Here is a 21,035-nt window from a genome sequence, read left to right as displayed (position 1 = left end):
TGATCTAGGCTTTGATGGCACTCTTGCATGATAGCAATAAACTATTTTGAATGAAAACAAACTGGGTTTTACTCGTTTGTAATCTGAACTCAGACTTTTTTCCATTTTTCTTCAGGAATAAACAACTTCTCAGTCCAACGTTGCTAAGAACCGTTGTAAACGGCCTAATGTGAAGCACTGTGACAATGTGTAGAAGGCAGAATGTCTTTTTAAATAGACAGAGGCCACTTTCAAGGTGTCAAATTGTCAAGTCAAATTTCTTTTAGGTCATGTTTGTTATATACAAGGTGTAAGCGTATATATCAAACATACATATATATACACCTTCAGTATTTTTCAGACCTTGCGCCTGAAAAATACTATCCCCCCTTAAGAATTATCATTTTAACTTGTAGAAAACTTGAGCGAATTGTATTTCAAACATACTGTACATTGACTTACAAAATTATTTTATACCACTTGAGAATTTTTGTCATGTTTATAGACACAAATTCAATTTTTTTTTATTTTTGATTTTCACACAACACCAAAAACAGAAGGGGATTGTAATAATAAACACAACCAACAAATGACGAAAAATGCAGATGCCATTGTGAAATATGTGGACAATCAAAACAGAAAATTAACAAATAAAACTAAAAAAAAAAAAAGTCCACAAAAAAGACAATCTAAATAAATATTAATACTATTTAGTTATTTAGATTGTCTTTTTTGTAAGATTACAAAAATGAGATCATATAAGAGATTACTCTTACATGGCACATGGATATGTTAATATGTTAAACATGATGTTTGTACATCCCTCAGCAGTGGGATTCTTGAACTTCATGCAGAACTACTATCTGTTTTGTTTGATTTTCTCACCAGAGCCGTTTCCCCCTGCAGTTCCTCCACGGTTACCTCAAGTCGTCTAAACCATTTCTCTGATCAGTGCTCCGCTTCAGTGACCTGTCAGTTGAGGTAGGCATCCATATTTTGGTAGGTTTGTACTATAGAGGTTGAAACAACTGGATTAATTTTATCAGATATTAAATCACCAAAATAAGCCAAGACTTTCCAGTAGGTATGAATGAAACATCTGTCTGGATCCAGATCTTGAGGAAGGACAAATATCATCACAGTTATCAGGTCTTTACTTGTAAAATACTTAAAATGTAATTTGCTTCCAGTTCATAAGCACTCATTGCTTTGTCTCGGTCTGTCATGTAAAAGGCCTGTAGCTGTAAACTAAATGTGGAAACATGTTAGGGGTGTGAATACTTTGCGGGCTCTGTGGAGAAGCTTTAGTTTATCTTCTTCAGATACAACTCCTCCCTACTCACCCACACGGTTCAGGTAGTAATTGGGTGGAACTGTGTGCTGTTAAATATTTACCTGTGTTTTAGAGCAGCCAATGTGGAACAGGATTAGATCCGGCTTTTTAGTTTCTCTGCAGCAGAAGGTTACTGCCAGCGCTGTGAAACATGGCCTTTCATTCATTGTGCAAATGCATCTGCCAGTTCTTTCTCGGCATGCAGGTAGGAGCACGTTTATCTCAAGCATCTCTGTCTTCTTCCCTTTCGTCAGGTGTGTAACTGTGCCTGTGCCGTTCTTCAGATTGTTTGCTGTCTGGACCAGGTGAAGCTCCTGAATCCTCCAGAGGAAGCTCTCCCTGACCACCTCCTGAGAGTTTTCTACTCTTGCGATGGGGCAGCTACCGTACAGGTGGACTGTGTTGTGTCGTTTGAAACGGGCTCAGTCTCCACAGTCTGTATCAGACGGTGGAATTGTGTCCCCGGCGACCCTGTAATAAGGACTGTGAAGCTGAATCTGCCAGACTGGTTGGTTTACCAAGCAGACGGAATCGTTCCGGAGTCCCACAGGGTGCTGAGTTGTTTTCTCCGAGCCTCTGTCAGATACAGTGGTTCTGATGATGCTAAAAGGTTCAAGAGTTCTCAGGATGTGGCATTCTTGCTGCCCAAGCCCTTCTTCAGTCGCCCTATCAAGCAGCATCATCTCTGCACTGCGTGGGGTAGAGAGATGTTACAATTAACTCAGCGGTTTTTACGGAAAAAGTGTCCTTTAGAGCAAGGTAAGGTTGACCAGTGAAACTATTTTAGATGTTAGCTTTTTTATTCAAAGGGAGCGTATTATTTATTGATAGTGGCATTTTATAGCACTATCAAGTTAACTCAAGTTTTTAAAAAATGACAAACGTGACTTACAAAAATTTACTTCACAATATGACGCCTTGAAATTGAGCCGCTGTCTCTTTAAGGAACTCTTACTCTTTCTGACACTCCACCTTCAGGAAGTCATCACAACATGAGGATGTTGTTTACAACCTCCCTTAGGAGCGTTGGACTTAGAAGTAGTTTGCATGATGACCCCAGCAGACGTGCAGCTCCACCAGCTGTTTGCTAATTGCTGCTGCCGCTAGTCTAGAGGAGCTGAGTGGGGAGGGGGTGCTTTGTGAGCTGGGAGGTTGGTCTGACTTTCTCAAACATGCATGAAAGAATCAAAGCAATACTCCATCTATGCTTCTGATGAGGGGATAACATAATATAAAGCTAAATTAATAATAATGAAATTAATACTGGCAGCATTGTGGAAGTTACTTGAAACATTAACCTGTTTTAAATGGCAGCTGTTGCATATAAAAACTAATTTTTATCCAACTAAAACTTCTTGTTACCCTTAGAAACCATCCATCTTCTGTCTGCAATCTATGCTTCAACTGGAGAAAGTTTTGGAATAACGAAGACCCTGGACCCGTACAGGAACGAGCTGCTGGAGCACCTCCGCGTTAAAGCCATCCCTTTTCCTTGGTATGACAGTAAAGTTACTGCCCAGTTAATTATTCGGTGGATGGAATATGTTACCTATGGTTATCTTTGCACTGATCACTGTATTATTTTTTTTTCCTAGGTGTGAACTTTCTGTGTGGGTATTTGTTAGCAGGTATTGCAAGCAGAGATTGTGTGGACTGTTTCATCACATTGATTCCCATAACAATTATTCCACACCAGCACTTTTTCTAACAAACTCAGGTATCAATAACTTTTCTACATTCTCATATATTCTCAAAAAGCTACAATTTGATGTTGAAAGAGAGGCATCTTTACTGATGTCACACCCTTCCTCATGACCATGTGTGGAATCACCATTTACAGCTTTTCAATAGAATTTGTGCCCATTTTTCCTGAACCCAAGATTCCAAAAGTTTAAAGCAGACTTTAATGCTCAAATATTAAAATATTTTAACATTTAATATTAAAATATTAAATGTCCTTTATTTGTCTCCAATAAAGGACATTACCTTGATGGAAATATTTATTTAAAAATTCAGTTTTTAAGCCAAATCATTTATTTTATTGACTGGAATGAACACACCACTTGCAGCCTCTTAGTTAATCTCTGAAGTAACATGTTGAACTCTGAAATCTAATCTTACAATCATACTTTTTTTTTAATGAAATCATAGATTGTTTTCTGAAGTTTTTATTGCTACTTTCCAGGGATTTTTGATTCTGATCCCCAATTTTTCAACCTTTTTGGTTGCCAATCAGGTTGACGATTTCTGGAGTGCTATGCAACATAGCACTTCAGAAATCGTGAACACCAAATTATTTTTCCACCTTGCATCATATAGTTTTATTTTTTTTTCTTTTTTAAGTCTTGCCACTTTCTCAAAGTAACAAAAAATAAACAAAATTAAAGCTGCAAGCAGCCTCCAACGGCCCTCGTAGCTCAGTGCCGCTCTGGCCTAATTGGCCACCATGGGGATTCCAGCACCGCCGCCCACCACCACTGCTGACGCTCAGCTTCCTCATCCGTCCACCAGGCGATATGCATCAATACAGTCTGCAGCACTCCCTGACGATGCACAAAAAATCTGGTGCAGATTGGGCGATGTAGCGAGGAGATACAGCTGTTTGTTTGATTAACCTAGGGGGAGCAGTGGAGTCAAATTACAATTCAATGGTGTTGGGCTCTTTAGCGGTAAATAAAGGTCATGCGTTTGGTGCCAATCGCACCAATCGGATTGGTGCCAATCGGATGTTCCATGTGTGATTTAGAGACAATTGTATGCATATGGAGAGGGACTGCAACTCACCATTTGGCCACGCCCACACGGTTCAGCCAGCATTGACAGAGTTCATCATCATGTCATTTTATGTCAGTTTGCACAGCATTCAACCTATTTGAATCATAGAGTAAAAGTAAGACATCTAGCAGAAAAAACAGGTAACTTCCCGTTGGAGGGGGGCGGGGCTAAGGTGATGACATCAATCAGTGGCGCAAAAAGTGGGTATGCAGTGCATGCAACGCATAGGGGCGCAGCACCAGAGGGGGCGCCAAAACCCCGTCTGGAGGGGGCCGATTATGTTTTCCCATACACTTCAGCACACCTTACGCTCCTTCACCTCACGCACATAATAAAGTCAATCTAGCGCGAGTTTCACCCTTAATGTATCCTCGCCTCAGGAGGGTGGGGGTGGGGGCGGGGGGGCGTATGTTTTCTACACACGACGGGGGCGCCGATTTATGTTTTCGCATCCACCTGTTGCGCCACTGACATCATTTGACCATGTGAATGTGTCTCCAGGAACAAAGAGCCTGGAGTCATTGCCAGGAGCTACTCAGACAGCTAATGTAATGAGACATGGAAAGTGTGATGCAGCTCTGATCTGGCCCGTGTAACTTATTGCACCTTCATGTTTCATGGAGAAAAGTCAAAGTTTGACACTTAGCCACCACGCCCATATGCTTTGATGTACGAGAATTCTTTTGATAACTTTTCACCTTCAATGTCTCAAGAGTGTGCTGAGTGAGTTTGAAGTCTGTATCTCAAAAGTTGTAGGACAGGGGTGTCAAACTCAATTTCACCGAGGGCCACTTCAGCATATTGGCCACCCTCAACGGGCCACATTGACGATACAAATCAGGAGTGCCCAGGTGCAGTCCTTCAGACTGCAACTTTTAGATGTATCCCTGCTAAAACACACCCCAGACAAAAGGTTGACTTCCCTCATTAGCAGCAACTCAGTTCTGTAGAGCCTTATAATGAGTCAATGATCCAGGTGTGTTAGAGAAGGAACACATCTAAAGTTGCAGATGGTAGCTCTGGAAAACTAGACTTGGGCAACCCTAGCATAAAATGTATGAAAATACAATGTTAAAAATAAATTAAACACCTCATATTGTTAAATCACACTTTGGAGCTTCTGGTTAGGAAGCGCATTACAAACCTTTGGTTGAAATGGTGCGTTAAATTCAAGTCTCCATTACAGACCAGAGAAAACTAAAGAGAATCTGAGGCGCAAAAAGTGGGTATGCAGCGTATGCAACGCATAGGGGCACAGCACCAGAGGGGGCGCCAAAACCCCGTCTGGAGGGGGCGACTCGCCGATTATGTTTTCCCATACACTTCAGCATGCCTTACGCTCCTTCACCTCTGGCACATACATAACGAGGTAAATGTAGCGATTCTTACACTTCATGTATCGTCGCTCCTTCACCCTGACGTTCCATCCCTGGGTGGGGGTTGGGGGACGCCGATTTATGTTTTCGCATCCACCTGAATAATGTGTAGTTGCGCCACTGAAGAGAATGCAACACTGTGTTAATCCATTTGAGGAGCCGGCAGTTTATCTTGAGGAAATAAATGACGATGCAGAAGTTAATTAGACTGTAACATACGCAGTTCGCTGCTCAACCACTGCGGACGTGGCTCCGCCGCTGCGAAGTAACTCATCCAGAAGATTTAACAAATGGAGCCTTGTTGGTTCACGTTACCCAGGAGAGCTGCGTTCTGGAGGAGCTGCAGACGTAACATCTGTCCGTTTCGGAGAAGCGAAACCACGCAAAAAATAAAAAATAAAACAAAAAATTCCGGAAAAAGCTCACACCGGACCGCGCAGGGTAAAATACTCACACAGTTCAGTTGATCTGTTTGGATCCGACAGATCCAACTGACTGATGAATTAGCGCAGATTTTTCTGCAGATGGGAACCAGGAGGAAGGTTCAGGCCCCAGCGGGTGAAGTGATGCTAATTTAAGTGAAGTCCCTTAGTTTAATTTATTAAAAGTTATTGGGGTGGTTTTTATCACTACGGAGAAAAATGTAGATGCATTTATCTTCTTAATTTGTGATGGGATCTGGATTCACGGTGAATATTAACAAAACCGCATAAAATGCGGCTAAATAGCCGATGTTAATATGATTGTAATTTCACAGATAAAAATAGTACATGGCCGATTTTTTTTTATGTTGTCAGTCAAGATAATGGATAACAAAAAAAGTCTAGCGCGACCTGCCGCCCTGACACCAACTCACACACATCTTCATTCACAGTCTTACTTGTAAATCGATGTTTCTTTTCTTGGACGTTTTGATGTTAGCTTGTCGATGATTTTCGCTGGGAAAATCAATAAGCAGCTTGAGGCGACTCTGCTGCTCTCTAGTGGCGAGAAGCCGTAATGTTGGCTAGTAACAATCGGAATGCATTATGGGAGATGTAGTTTGTAGTCAATTCGTGCTCAAAACCTATTTTAAGTCAATCATGGGCCTATAAAACGCTGGAGGGGCCACATAAAATGACGTGGCGGGCCACATGTGGCCCGCGGGCCTTGAGTTTGACACATGTGTTGTAGGAGTTCGATCAGATGCGACGTGTATAAAAAAGAGGAAATAGCAGCTTTGATCCAAAATGACTTCCTGTTGGGTTTGGACTATGGCTCCAAGAGACTTTTTTGTACATCTTGACAAGATACACATCTGTACCAAGTTTCATAATTCTGAGATCAAGCATGGCTTGGGGCTGATCATTTAAAATATTCTAGGGGGTGCTGTTGAGACATTAGGCCATGCCCACCAAATATTGCACTGGATTCCTGTCCAGGGTTGGATCATGAACAATCCCAGTGAGTTTGGTGCAGCTGGACTCAAAATTGTAGAATTCAGAGCCAAATGTATGGCAACGGCGTTACAGGTCACTTCATCACGGCGCCACACCAACCTGCTGCATTGAAACCAGCTGGGGTTGGAATCCACTACACACCAACATGTCTTCTGTCTGTGGACACAGTTTCATGTTGATTAGGTCAAAGGGGTCAGATAGCGTCTGTTGACAGTAAAACATGACACTTCCTGTTCTCAGGGGGTGTGGTTTAGTGACGTCAAAATGTGACCATTGCGTCTTGTAGGGCACCTAAAGGTGATCAATCACTGAAAGTTTGGTGCCACTCTGAGTTTTTGTTTAGGAAATATAACAGTTTCATGTTTCTTGGCAAGTAGGTGAACTTTGACCCGAGGTATCACCCCTTCAGCATGCACGAATAGTCCCCGTTTTGATAACTTTTAATTGGCCATGCCTTATGAACAATCTGACCAAGTTTGAAGCCGATCGATGAAAATCCCTAGGAGAAGTTCGATCAAATGCAAAGGCTGTAAACAGTCAAAATGGGGTCAAAATCGGAACTTTAATCGAAAATGGCCAACTTTCTGTTTGACTTGCACTGACATTAACTGTATTTTCTGTGTGTCTAGGGAGCTCTACAAGTGTACCAAGTTTCATGTCTCTACGATAAACTAAGGTGGAGGGTGTTTTAAAATTTTCTAGGGGGCGCCATTGAGCCGTTTCTTTTGCGATTTTTGCGTCAACCATAAGATATGTAAATTTTACACAGGATTTATGTGTCTGCCAAGTTTGGTGAGTTTTTGAAGATGATAAAGCCCCCAAAAAGCCAATTAATTTGTGCCAAGAAAAATAAAAATAAGAAACATTTGAAAAACAATAGGCCTTCGCAGCGCTTTCGCTGCTTGGGCCTAATAAAAATGTATGTGTCTTTGCAATGCTAACATTGCTAGATGAAATGATATAGGGCCACCTGTGATTTCAACTTTGTCCCTTTTCCTCTGAGATTTAATTTGTTCTGTAAATATTTACTTTCCTAAATTATTTCTGACTTTGGGAGTTTTAAATTATTAATTTAAATCAGTATTTTAAACAAATAATGATTCTGGTTCTAGTTTGGTACAATTTACACCCAACAAACGTTTATGTACTGATAAAACCTTCCAATAATTTGACACTCGTATTTAGCATCTGTAAACATTTTTTACCTTTGTCATAGTTTGTAGTCCAGCTCTTTTGATTGAAAATTTGAAATGTGTTTGGAATATTTTGCTGGAAATTCAACACATAAAGATCCACTCTCTTTTATTACTATACTCTGTTAAAGAAAGCTCCAGGTAGAGGAATAAATAACAGTTTTAATTGAAATAATATGAACCAACATTCCAACTGGGTTTCATTCTGATGACAGGTCGGCTGCACATTCAGATAAGTGGAGCATCTGAGGAATCCTCTGCGTTTCTCTCCTCGTTCACCGTGCCTTTAAACAAGTGGTGCCAACTCACGTTGATCTTACAGGGAAGAACTGTGAGTGATGTCATGTTGACGCAGCATATTCTTCAATATTTGCATAAGAATAACAATGGAACTAAGGCTGCCATTGTCTTTATAGGTCACTGTCTCCTTGGCGTTTATGGACATCGAGGAAAGAACGGTTAAATCTTCAGAGTACTTGTAGGTCTACTTTATAATTTAATGACAAACTTATTATGTGATTCTGCTCATCTTTAACTTTTTTTAATACACAGGTTGAGACATTCTGCCATGTTTGATGACACAGAGGGGTATTTTGTGATTGGTGGAGGGAAATTCATCCGAGGCCTGGAGGGTTATTTTGGACCAGTGGTGTACTACCGCAACAGAGTTCCTCACAGCCTGGTAAATATGCTCTTACAAATTCGTCTCATAAACAAAATGTTTTTTTACATATTTGTTAAAAGTGTCACCATGTTGTGACAGTATAATATGAGACAGATAATCTGTGAAAAAATCAAGCTCTTCCTCTTCCTCCTCGGTCGGAAACAACCAATCAGAGTCAAGAGGAGGGTCTTAGTGCTGTCAATCAGGCTCATGACTGACAGCACTACATAGAATTACATAATTACACTTGCTGACATAATGCAAGTTAATTTTTCAGTTATATTGTCATACAGTAGCTTTAACTTAACAGTGAAAGTTTTAAATCTGAGCTCTTCTCCCTTGTTTTTTACATCCACAGTCTGAAATAGCTGCTCCAGATGTTATAAAAAACATAAACCTGACTGGATGGCTGCAGAACTGCCAAGAATTTATTTTTGACATCACTCTCAAGATCAGTGGTTTCACCCTCAAAGCCAAACACCAGAGAAAAGGTGGTAGTGTGTCTTTTTGTCCACCAGATGGCGGTAAACTCTCAGTGGAAGAAAACCTGTGAAGTCACCAAAATATTGACTGTTTTTGTAGGGACTTGTTTGGATGTTTTCCACGACCAGATGGGAAGGGGTACTTCAAATCCCCAGTGTGAGCTTTGGGAGGAGGCAGCGGCTCACAGAAAACTGGCCACAAAACTAGCCAAGTTTCTGGTTTTTAAACATGGTAATAAATGAATTACATAGTGCAAATCTGTCTGACTAGACAGCTTGAGAGCTGTGATGATCTCTTGATTCACTGATTGATATTGATGGGCCATCAAACACCTGCAGGAGGAACGGCAGTCAGCCCGTCTGCTGTGGGAAGAGCTCTCTACTCCTTCTCTGTTCAGAAGATGAGTCAAATGGGCAGCAGTGCAGCGGTCAGCAAAGTCTTACCTCTGCTGCTCCAAGCTGGCTGCCTTTCTGATAACCACGCTCTGCACATGTCATCTGTGCTCTACAGCTCTGGTCTGGGAGTCCACAAAAACCCCATTAAGGTGTTTTATTAATTTCTTTTATTCTAGCAGAGGTTGTTTTTCTCTACCTGGGATTAACATGTTCAGTTTATTGTCATGTTTCTGTGTTGGTCACAGGCCTGGCTGCTTGTCCTGCTGGCTGCACAAAGGGATGATCGGCTGGCGCTTCTCCATCTCGGTCATGTCCATCAGCGGGGGCTACATGGTCTGCCCAAAGACCCAGATCTGGCTTATGCCTATTATGCAAATATTGCAAAACAGACGACTTTAGACCGTCATAATCCCACACCACAGCAGGTAATGGATGTGTAGGATGTTGGAAAGTAGAAACTGAGGGAAAAGTCTCATCTCTGTTCTTCTATACTGTGCAGTGGTGTCCAAAGTCGGTCCTCAAGGGCAGGCATCCTGCATGTTTTAGTTCTCTTAATGCACCTGGATAAAATGATGGTTCAGTAGAAGGCCAAGTCAAGAAGAACATTGACTTGCTGAAAAGGTTGTTACAACCACCAGGGAGAGAACTAAAACATGCCCTTGAGGACCGACTTTGAGCACCACTGATATAGTGCAAAAATTTTTATATTAAATTATACTGTAAAGTATTTTCGGTATGTCTCTCTCAGATTTGGTGGTTCTTGCAGGAAAGACGGTGAGATTTTGCATAGACAAGCCTCACCGTCTTTCACCCTTCAACTAATTAAATTTCAAGCAGTTATCAAAAGCAGGTAACTTAGTCACTCAGTCCTCAGCAGCCCAAGCCCTCACCTTAATAAAATAATGAATGATGTAATTTTTTGCCAAACATGATTTGTTTTTTATCTAAATCATCTTTTGGCAAAAGATGACCCATAGACCAGTATTTTAAGAAGGTGACTAAAATACCTAACCAATACCTGCATACTGTCCCCTGAGTCAGGGCTTAAAGAGTTCCGGCCGGGGGCCGGATTTCCGGCTTTTGACCAAACGGTCCGCCTCAGCCAAACTGTAGTCTCCGGGACCCTTCTAGACCTGAACGTGTCGGCGGCGACACATCTAAATTTGCAGTACTATAATTCCGCCACACGTAGCGCTATCTGAAAAATTCCAACGGTTTCTGAAAGGGGAGACGTTGCACTTTACAGCAAGTATCGGGTTAATACGGCAACTTCACAGCTGCAGCTCCAGAGAGTGTAATTAATCCGGGGGGCACTCGTTTAATAGACGGTAAATTGCGAAAATAACTTGCTGGATATTGAAAGTTCCGGTTGTTATGGATACATGGGTAAGTATATCATCTCACAGGACATTTAAAGCACTACTTACAATTAAAATAAGGAAGATTTATTTAGTCAGACGTTTGAAACTTAGGCGTAAAGAGCTCCGTCTGGTGGCCAGACTTCCAAGCAAAGCGAGCATTGGACCAAACGGCCCGCCTCAACTAAACTGTAGAAAATAGACAAAGATGTCTGCCAATCAGAATTCTAGCTCGCGTGTTCTTGACCAATGACTGTAAAATGTTTTGTAGAAAAGAAGTCCATGCGTTCGGTTAAATCAAATGCGATATGAAAGAAGATGGAGTCTGTCTCACCCGGTAAAAAAACACGTTTACTTGAAAAAAGAATTAAAAACAGGTGGCGCTGGGCAAAGGAAAGGGGACAAGACGGGAAGCTGGCGGAAATTTTTATAAAAGGGGGGCGCTGGGATTTCTTTGGGGGCGTTTGGTCGAAGGTAAACTTTACACCTTAAATACACAACAATACCAGTTTAGACTTTGAGCAACTTCCTAAAACTGTATTGTGTAACATTAAAACATGCTTGGCTGCAACTGTATCAATGGCAGCTCTTCTTCTATTCAGTGTTTGTAGCTTTTGGCGCAGCTAGCTTCAGTTCAGCGTTACACCGGCTGATGACGTTGCTATGATTCACTTTGTCTGGTGTCTGATTTTCTAATATTTTGTTTTATTGAGGATTTTTGTACATATGTTTTTTTCAGTTCTGTGATCATGCCAAAGCAGCAACTTATATTAAAAAGTGTTTTATTTCCGTTTGAAAGCTGCCCGCTTCCATGGAAGGACAACAGAAGGGATACACACCTCACTGTGTATCCCTCTGAAAAATGAACCCATTTAAATAAAGAAATCCCTCCATAGGTGATACCAAGATAGAGAGCGTTCATTTTGTAGCGTTAACACCGGAGCTGTAAGTGGTCCGGTATGAAACGGGGGTGATAGAATAACACAGCACTTTTAAATTTTAATAATCAAAATACCGAAATTGTTTCCGTTGTTTTAAAAGGCTTATGCCAGTCTGCCTTTTCCCCAACGATACGCCCTGCACCTTAGGGGGGGGAAAAAAACGACACGCACATTGGCAAAACTTTGAAAGAGGAGAAGCGGGACATAAAACGGAGCGACGAACTAGATGTGAATTATGGCATAAAAACAGAGAATCCGACGCTGAACAGTGAAAAAATAAAAACATGATATGGAACATGATGATTAGGAGGCGCAGCAGGTGATGAGTGAAGATTACTGATGGTGAGTGTCAATAAATGATAAAATAAATCTAGCAACAAGAAATAAACTAAAGTGGACATAGCAATAAACCAAGAGAGGATAATACTAATCAAAGGAAACTAAATGTAAATGAATGAAGAACAAAATGCAAGAATAAATTAAGAAACTAAAGTAAATACAGATGAATAAACTGGTATGGCAAGACCTTTAGAGCAATACATAATACAGTGGACTGTATGGCAAGAATAAACAGACACTATTTCCAGATAAAAGGTAAAACAATATTGTTGAAGTGCCATGGATTTGTTAAGACCACATCTAGTACTGGATCTTACAGACCATAACAGTAAAGAACTTAGCACTTATTTATGTTTTTAATTAGATTTGATGTATTTATTTCTTCAATATTATTTTTCATGTCAGTGTTAATGTCATGAGGCTGATGACTCCATGTCATTTTCAATTTGACTCATTAGGATTTGATTAAGAACCAAATTTGTTCTTTGTAATTTCTGTCCAGTTAAAACTATATAATAAATAGGTCTATATAAAGATATAATCCATGTTTCTGTCTCATATTTGTATGGCATTAAAAGGATCTGGAACTTTTGTTTTTCCACCAGAAACTGACAGAAACACTGAAGAGAAGAAGAATTGTGATTAATGTAGTTACAGTTCTATCCATGTTTTAATGCTGCAGAGCTCAGTCGTTTTGCAAGTAGTTCAAAGTTTAAACTGGCATTCCTGTACATTTTTTATTGGTCATTTTGTATAATATTTATCAACTAGAAAATGACAGAACAAGAATATTTTTCCACTCTGATTGGCTGCTGTTGGCCTACCAATTTTAACTTGAATGTTCGTTAAATTTTTCATAGACGCCTGTGAAAATATTTTCTATTCCCATGGCTTTTTTGTTCTCTGGGAAATTATCTTGATGGTAAATACAGAAACAAGCATAAAAATCAAAACATCTACAATAGTGATAGTAATATTAAGGATAAAATAATAGTCAGTGCAAAGTAGCCTGCAAATTCTTTGGTAGGGGGCGGTGAGGGACCTGGATAAAGGCTGGGGGGCGCTGGCCCAAAAAAGGTTGAGAAACACTGATTTAGTTGGTAATGTTGCATGTTCTAAATTACTTGCTAAAACATTGACTGAAAGGACTCTTATTTAATGTTGAGGGATTTTTGCCTGTAAGGTAAACCTTTAGGGCACAGACATTTTACATTTTGTTTTGAGTTGAAATGTACTGAAGTCTTATTTAAGTTTGAGTGTTTAGCTTCTTAATTGTATTGTTAGAAGCAATTGTTTGTACTATTCAAAGACACTTTTTATTAAACTGTGGCAATAGCAACGGTATAGTTAATTTCTATCATAACTATAAGTTTCAGGCTCAGGATTTTTTTTTACTTTAAGCCCTGCCCCTGATGGATATCTTATCTGTCAGGGGGAAAATGACAGATAAGATACTTTATTTTGTATTTGTTGGGCGACCTTCCCCTTTGTAAAGCCACCATGGGCAACTGGCCACATAGGCCATTTAAAAAACCACCAGTGAAATGAAGACTGAGTTTTTTCTTGTTGTTCCTTGCTGAATTGCTTGAGCTCTGTCTGACTTGACAGGCTAAGCCCTATGGAGGACCAAAACTGACATAATAATACATAAAATAATAAATATATAAATAAAAGAATAAATATATATCCAACATATATAAATAAAAGAATAAATATATCAATAAAATAATAAATATATATCCAACATAATAATAAATAAAAGAATCAATATAAAAATAAAAGTAGAAATATATAAATAAAAGAATAAATATATATCCAACATAATAATAAATGAAAGAATCAATATAAAAATAAAAGTAGAAATATATAAATAAAAGAATCAATATAAAAATAAAAGTAGAAATATATAAATGAAAGAATCAATATAAAAATAAAAGTAGAAATATATAAATAAAAGAATAAATCAGTGATTCTTGAGAATAGGGACAAAACAGGTCCTAAGGATAAAGCACAAAATTTGAATAAAATATACACAAAATATAATTTTTTCAAATATCTGACTCAACTAACCTGGGTCATGTGAGCACAACAATGTATATTTTCCAGGTATTTGCTGAATATTGTTTTATTTTAAACATTGTAGTCGGTGGATGATGTCTGTAAAAGCCCTTGTCCAGGAGCAGAACTCAATACATTATAATAGTTTAAAATAATTAAAGAAATACTTAAATTATATATTGTGACAATTAAGTATAAGTAGTCATATAAATAATTATAGAGGTATCAATAAATTGAATTAAAAATCATTTTTATATATTTTCCAACTCTATTGAAATTTGTCCCTAGTTTTTGTCAACACTGTCAGAAATGAAAAGAATGTAAAAAAAATCAGGCATTATTGGGGGGCACCAGAACTTCTGAGGACCCCATGATCTCTTATTTTCTCTTCCTTTGCTAGGAGGGCTAGTTAGCTCTGGTTAGCTTAAGTTATTCTTTAGTTTTTTCTTCTGTTTTATTCCTAAGTTGCTTGTCACAACCATGATGTGTCAACTCCATAACTGACAATTTACAAAACTTTGATGAAATTTTGTGAAATAAAAGCTTAATTTTGGTTTACTGTAAAGATTTAATGGACCTGATGAGCTCAGGTATAATAATAATAAATAAAACAATAAATATATAAATAAGAGAATATATATTTTGATAAGAAATAAAAGCATAAATATATACTTTGATTTTTTTGCTTCTCCCTTTTCTGTTTGCTGTATTTCCATTTGCTGTATTTATTTCTGTATTATTTGCTCGCTGCATCGTTATGTTAATGAGGTGGGCTGCCTTCTATGTCCAGCTCTCTATTGGTCAATAATTTTATTTATTATTATGTCAGTTTTGGTCCTCCATAAAGCCCCTCCTCCTGGCTCTCATTGGTTCTTTCTGACCAGTGGCGTATTCCTGCAGGTCAGCATAAGGACCACAACGGGGAGACAGAGGAGCTCGATTTTTTTGTTTGTTTTTTCCCCACCTTCACATTATCTGTCTTATTATACTTTCACGCCATAGTGGCGTAAAGTATAATAAAGGAATTGAATATCATTGCATGTCACACTTTTTAGATTTGTACTTGTAAAGTATTTTTAAAAGAGCAGATAATTTTTTATAAAATGAAGTTTGCTGTTTTATTGTGGCTGAAAACATGGAGAAGTCCAAAAGGCGTGGACACTTTTGCAGGGTTCTGCGTCTCATTGTGAGCTGAGGCAGAATATGCTTCTAAAAATTTCCTTTCACTTGAGGGATCAGCATCCAGTTTAATGTCATCAATATGATTCATCCACTCTGTGCTCTGTAATATAGGAGAGATTACTGTTTGATAAAGAAGGTGTTTGGAACAGTTCTTCATGTTTAATTCATAACCCCAGCGCAGCGTTTTGTGGAAGAAACTGTTGAAAAGAAAATCAAAGCGTTTCACCTTAACATGTCTTCTGCTTTTCATTTCCTTTTGAGACGTTTGTGGAGGCTGTATATCTGAATGACGACGAGACTTTGAACCGTCAGACCAGTGAGGACCATCACATCTTTCAATGGCTGAAGCTTCAGGCCCGTAGAGGGGCAGCTGACGCTGAGGTACACGGCTTTTATCTGGCACTGTTCTTTTAAGGATCGGAGGGAGTTCATTTGGATTTTTGTGAGGATTTAGGCGATCTGTGAGGCTTTGATCTTTTCAGTGATATGGAGATCAGGGGTGGACTATGCCCAACATCATCAGTTGCACCAGATTCCCCACTCCTTCTTGCTGCTGCTGCTGAATCTTTTATTCATCTAGCTGCATGTGTGAGATTTCTGTCATGCTCCAGAAATAACCGAAAGTTACGACAGCAAATCAGGGCTATTGTAGATAGGAAAAAAATGTGGGAGGTGAGGGGAGAAAATTTTCACCAAAAATCTTCTAGAAAACAATTTGAGTTTCAAAAGTCACAAATTTGATAGAAAATCTCAGAAATTTTGAGATTAATTGCAAAAATTTTCTGGGAAGATATATATTTTTTAATTTTGGTATTTCAAAACTTGAAAATATGATAGAAAAAAACTGAGAAATTTTTAGATTAATCTCAGAAATTTCCTAGAAAAATACAAAAAAATTTTTTGAGTTTTGAAACTTGGACATTTCCAAGTTTCAAAACTCAACAATTTGATAAAGAAAAAAAAACCTTACCAATTATCCAACTTTTAAAACTCAGAAAATGTCCAAAAGGCAAAAATATTTCATTTTTGAAAGTTTTTGAAAATTTCCACGTTTTTTTCTTGAAAATTTCCGAGATTAATCTAAAAATTTCTCTAAGTTCCTTTGGCTGAAATGTACTCCTCTTTTTTCTATCAATTCTATCATAAATTCATGCAGAAGTACTCTCATCTGTATTTCTACAGACAGCACCAGGACGAGTGGGAGGAATCAGAGGAGATCGATTTTATCATTTAATTTTTTTTTTTTCAGATTATCTGTCTCATATTGTACTTCCCCAACATAGTGACAGTTTTAACAAATGTGAAAAACATATTCTTGCAAAAGTTATCAACTACAGCTTCGAAGACGGAGTCAAACATTTACAAAAAATAACCTTTGTCCTGCAGCAAGCTCTTGCCCGGATGCTCTTCTGGGGTCAGCAAGGATTGTCTCCAAACATTGAAGAGGCTGTGAAGCATTACAGAAGAGGAGCCGTTCAGCTGGAGGACCCAGTGTCAATGTATGACTATGCAATAGTACTACTGCTGGTAAGATTTAAATCCGTGTACATTAAAAATGCTGGCTTTTTTGTTTTAAAGAATAGTGATCTTATAGCAGGTTGTTTTTCTTTGTAGGGTCAAGGAGTTGAGAAGGACGTTCCAAAAGGTGTCACATTCCTCAAGAAAGCAATGGAGCAGGTTTTATATAATTATGTTTTAATTACCCATTTTTAATGGCAATGTAGTGATTAGCATGTTAACTTCATAGCTATAAATCTATTCAATGTTCACCCTCACCATGTTTTATTTTACAATGCTTCCATCAGGGTTTTGTTCCTGCAGTCAACGCCCTGGCCTGGTACTATGAGCAGTTTGAGAAGGATTACCAGCAGGCGGTGGTGTTGTGGGAAAAGGCCGATCTCCTTGGTTCTCCAGATGCCCCTTTGAACCTCGGTATCTTGTATTCACAGGGCCTGTATCCAGGAAAACCTGCAGACCAGGTTCACAAACATGCCAAGGGATACATTCCTTGAACTCTAATATAAAAGCTTCAGATCATTCAGTGGGGAATAATTTGTGTGTCCATCAGCATGTGGCCTACAAGTACTACCTGAAGTCTGCAGAACGAGGACACTTGCGCGCAGCGGTTTTCCTAGCTGACATCTGGGCAACAGGGATTCCCGGATACGTCGAGAGACGTCCATCAGATGCCGTTTCGTTAGCTACTTCCACTTTTTTTAATCACACTTCATGCACGCCTCTGTGCATTACCACTGTTTATGTTTGCACATGTTTGACTTGCTGACTGTGTTCTCCAACAACCTGTAGCTGGGTGAAGTGGACAGCTGAGCAGAACGGTTACTTGGGCAGTGTCCTACGCAAAGCGCTGGACTCCTACCTGAAGAGCGACACGTACGTTCTCCTCTTTTCAAACTCGATACGTCAAACATGTATTTAAGCCAAAATGACATTTTGTTTATCAAACAGGTTCATATCTTTGGTATTTTATATGATGGCAGCTGAATCGGGGTATTCTCCTGCACAGTTCAATGTGGCGTACCTTTGTGACCAAAATGCGGTGAGTTATATCTCTTATATGTATAATGTAGATTTTAAAATTGAGTCACGATTGAAAAATTTTTCTGTTCTAGGCTGGTTTCCTGGATCCCACTTATGCTACACATTGCATGTGGCGATATTACAATCTCACAATCCAGAGTCAGAAACCAGACTCTTATGGTGCGTCACCACTTTTATGTTCAATCGTTTCTAGACCATTTCCTGTAACTGACCTGCATTCTTGTTCTTCCTCCAGCCTTTATAAGGATGGGTGACCTGTTGTATGAAGGGTCAGACAGCAAGGAGAAAGACCTCTCCTCTGCTGCACACATGTATTCACTGGCGGCCTTAAGGAACAACCCACAGGTCTTGTTTTTGATTTTCTTTCTTTCTTTTTGTGTGTTTTTTTATTTAAACGTGAATATTTCCGTTTAAGTTGTACTTTTAATCTCTTTTAAGGGTTGGTACAGCCTTGGCTTGCTTGCTGAGGACAGACTGCCGCTTCCCGTACTGATTGAGCTTGGCCTATCTGAGCTGTACCTGGCAGACAAGAATTTGCTTCTCAGCACATTGTACAAAAGGTTAGCAAAGGCTAATAAACATGTATTTGTCACATTAAAGTTATTTTAAGTGTATTTTTCCTCCTTTCAGATGCAGAGACTCAGACAATGCAGATTCGTACTTACCCTGCAGCCTCGCTCTGTTCAAAGTGTTTTTGCGATCATTTGAAAAGTGCTACGTTGCTGCAGTTGTTAAGGTTGGTTCAATCTGCTAACGATATGAAACTTGATCTGTTTACAGCAAGTTGCCATGTTGCATTTTAAAATGAAAATGTTATCCTAAAAATGTCAAACGCAGAAGTACATTTGAAGAATATGTTTTGGGTAACTGTAGTATTGATTATGTTGATGCTATTTTTCCAGGTCGCCATTGCTGTTGCTGTGTTTGCGACTCCAATGTTGTTTGTGATCGTCCTCGGTGTGTTGAGGAGACGCACGGACAACCAAGAGTCTTGACCCAAATCTGACGGAATGCACAAAAAGCAAATTAATTATTTAGTGTTTAAATGCAGATTATCCCAGGGTCAACATGAATTTGATGTCTTTTAGATTATTTTATTTTATTGAAGTCATTCAAAAAAAAAAAAAACTGTAAAGAAACTGAAAGGGTCTCCATTATGTTTTTTCTTCAGTCGTTGTGACTCTACAGAGTCTTGTATAAGATTGCAATAATATTTTAGTGTTTTTTGAATAAACAATTTCTGTTATTTTGATATTGGATTTTGTTTTGCTTTCCTATAGTGTAACATAATTTCTTCAACAAACTCTTGAGATTTTTTTTTCTTGTCATGACATTTTAATCATATTTATTTTGCCTGTAGATTAGTATGCCTAAAGCATATTATGTGAAACTACAAGTCCTGTCATGAATGTGAATTATATTTGTCATTGCCAGACCATCTGGGGGTCAAATGTCATCCTCTAAACAGTCTATGAGGGTCTACAAAATCATTATGAGATTAAATAATCTGCAGACAGCTCCAGCTGCCTGTTATTTCAGACAGTCCGAGCATTTAGACTGGGTAAGTGAATTTTCATCAGTGCAGACAGAGTCTGCACAGCATGACATGCAAATAAAGTTTCTTGTAGCACTTCTGTACGTTCAGCTCCTTATGCTGAAGTCATATATGGCCTTATAAATATTTAAATTCATTTTTATTTTAAATGTTCCTAAAATAAACTAATATAGCCTATTAGTTTCATAACTATTTCTAAATGTACTGTTGACATGATTGATTCTAACATTTGTGGAACATCAGAGAGATTGTAATGCCAACAAACATTAAATCATGCAATGTTGCTCTGCAGCAGCAAAACAATATACCTCAACTGATATGCTGTAGTTGCTGTTCACCAGGTGCTATGCAAGGTTGTTTCCATGGCTTTGTTTACTAATTGCAGTTCCAGGAAGTCAGTTTTATTTCTTTGCTCGATAATGAAGCGGTGCCAAGCAGATAATCTCTCTCTTAGGTGTCAAGATGTGAATTTAAATAAGAGCATAAACATGCTGCATTATTGATTTTCTTCTCTAGCTTTGGAAGGGGGTGAAGGATTGCACTTAGTAAACTGTCACAATGACGAATTAAAGGGGCAGAATGAAGCTTTGCCCATATTGAACATCAGCTGCTTTTTCAGTGAAGACAGTGCTGTAAAAAAACATGACTGCATAAGGGCACATTTTTTCAAACCAAGGATGGACAATTAGTTTTCAGCTTTGTTTCAGTATTTAGTGAGTGTGTAGGGCTTTATACTAGCAAAATGAAGATGTGCAGTGGCCGTATTGAAGAATTAAGGTTCTTTACACCAACATATTTTAACAGCTTCATAGTTTGCCAAGGCTCAATTCTTGGCAAAGAATTGAGCCTTTGTTTTGTTCCAAACAGAGGACAAAGCATCAAAAAAAAATTTTGGATTTCTTATTTTATTTTTGTTGTCACTGTTAAATGCAGTGCTTTGCAAAAGCATTCCCCTTCTATCACTATAACATGGTGTAAACCTGGTCACATAAGATCAACATGCAAACCCAGTAGTTAGAGGAACCTTCTATGTCACCTTGAACAAACCACCTCACTTTGAAACTCGGTGGTGGCAGCTTCATGATACATACGAGGTAATCCTGAAAGAAAAATTGTTAGAGGCTGGGGTTGCCTTCCAGCAGAACGGCAACCCCAAACATGCACCCAATGGACTGGCCAGGTTGGTCGTCAAAGTCCAGACCGTCCAGATCGTTGATCTGCAGAAAGTTTACAGTTTTGTAAAATATGTAAGCACTCAAACAGAAAAGTAAAAAATAAATACAACAAGGTCTGACTTTATAAGACTTTCTACACAGAAAATGAATCAGCTGCCTCGTGATCCAGTACACAAGATATGCATCAAAGTGTCAGAATGAGCAGTTTTAATTCCTGCATCCTGGTGAGGC

At 38.8% G+C, this 21,035-nt stretch overlaps 1 protein-coding gene across 1 annotated transcript; it reads left to right on the top strand.

The window, feature by feature from the left end:
- Positions 1 to 207: 207 nt before the first annotated feature.
- LOC106904824 (protein sel-1 homolog 3) lies at positions 208 to 19,326 on the top strand. Its single transcript, XM_014969310.2, has 23 exons — positions 208 to 1,517; positions 1,597 to 2,071; positions 2,681 to 2,807; positions 2,908 to 3,029; positions 8,311 to 8,426; positions 8,512 to 8,573; positions 8,648 to 8,777; positions 9,118 to 9,250; positions 9,342 to 9,473; positions 9,581 to 9,786; positions 9,883 to 10,062; positions 15,777 to 15,896; positions 16,902 to 17,042; positions 17,130 to 17,192; positions 17,321 to 17,494; positions 17,584 to 17,711; positions 17,823 to 17,906; positions 17,982 to 18,072; positions 18,146 to 18,233; positions 18,310 to 18,419; positions 18,513 to 18,634; positions 18,705 to 18,810; positions 18,977 to 19,326. Exons 1-23 carry the CDS (start codon positions 1,464 to 1,466, stop codon positions 19,067 to 19,069), a joined length of 3,057 nt encoding a protein of 1,018 aa, XP_014824796.2. The 5' UTR covers positions 208 to 1,463; the 3' UTR covers positions 19,070 to 19,326.
- The last annotated feature ends 1,709 nt before the right edge of the window (positions 19,327 to 21,035 follow it).

Source organism: Poecilia mexicana, unplaced genomic scaffold, assembly GCF_051168715.1.
Source record: "Poecilia mexicana isolate PSO_F unplaced genomic scaffold, ASM5116871v1 scaffold_13, whole genome shotgun sequence".
NCBI classification, from domain to species: domain Eukaryota; kingdom Metazoa; phylum Chordata; class Actinopteri; order Cyprinodontiformes; family Poeciliidae; genus Poecilia; species Poecilia mexicana.
This window is presented reverse-complemented; position numbering and strand designations above follow the sequence as displayed.

Coding starts and splice junctions, on each gene's coding strand:
- LOC106904824 (XM_014969310.2), top strand. CDS start 1,464: ATGGCCTTTCATTCATTGTGCAAATGCATCTGCCAGTTCTTTCTCGGC. Junction 1,518..1,596: donor AGTTCTTTCTCGGCATGCAG/GTAGGAGCACGT, acceptor GCCGTTCTTCAG/ATTGTTTGCTGTCTGGACCA. Junction 8,574..8,647: donor GTTAAATCTTCAGAGTACTT/GTAGGTCTACTT, acceptor TTTAATACACAG/GTTGAGACATTCTGCCATGT.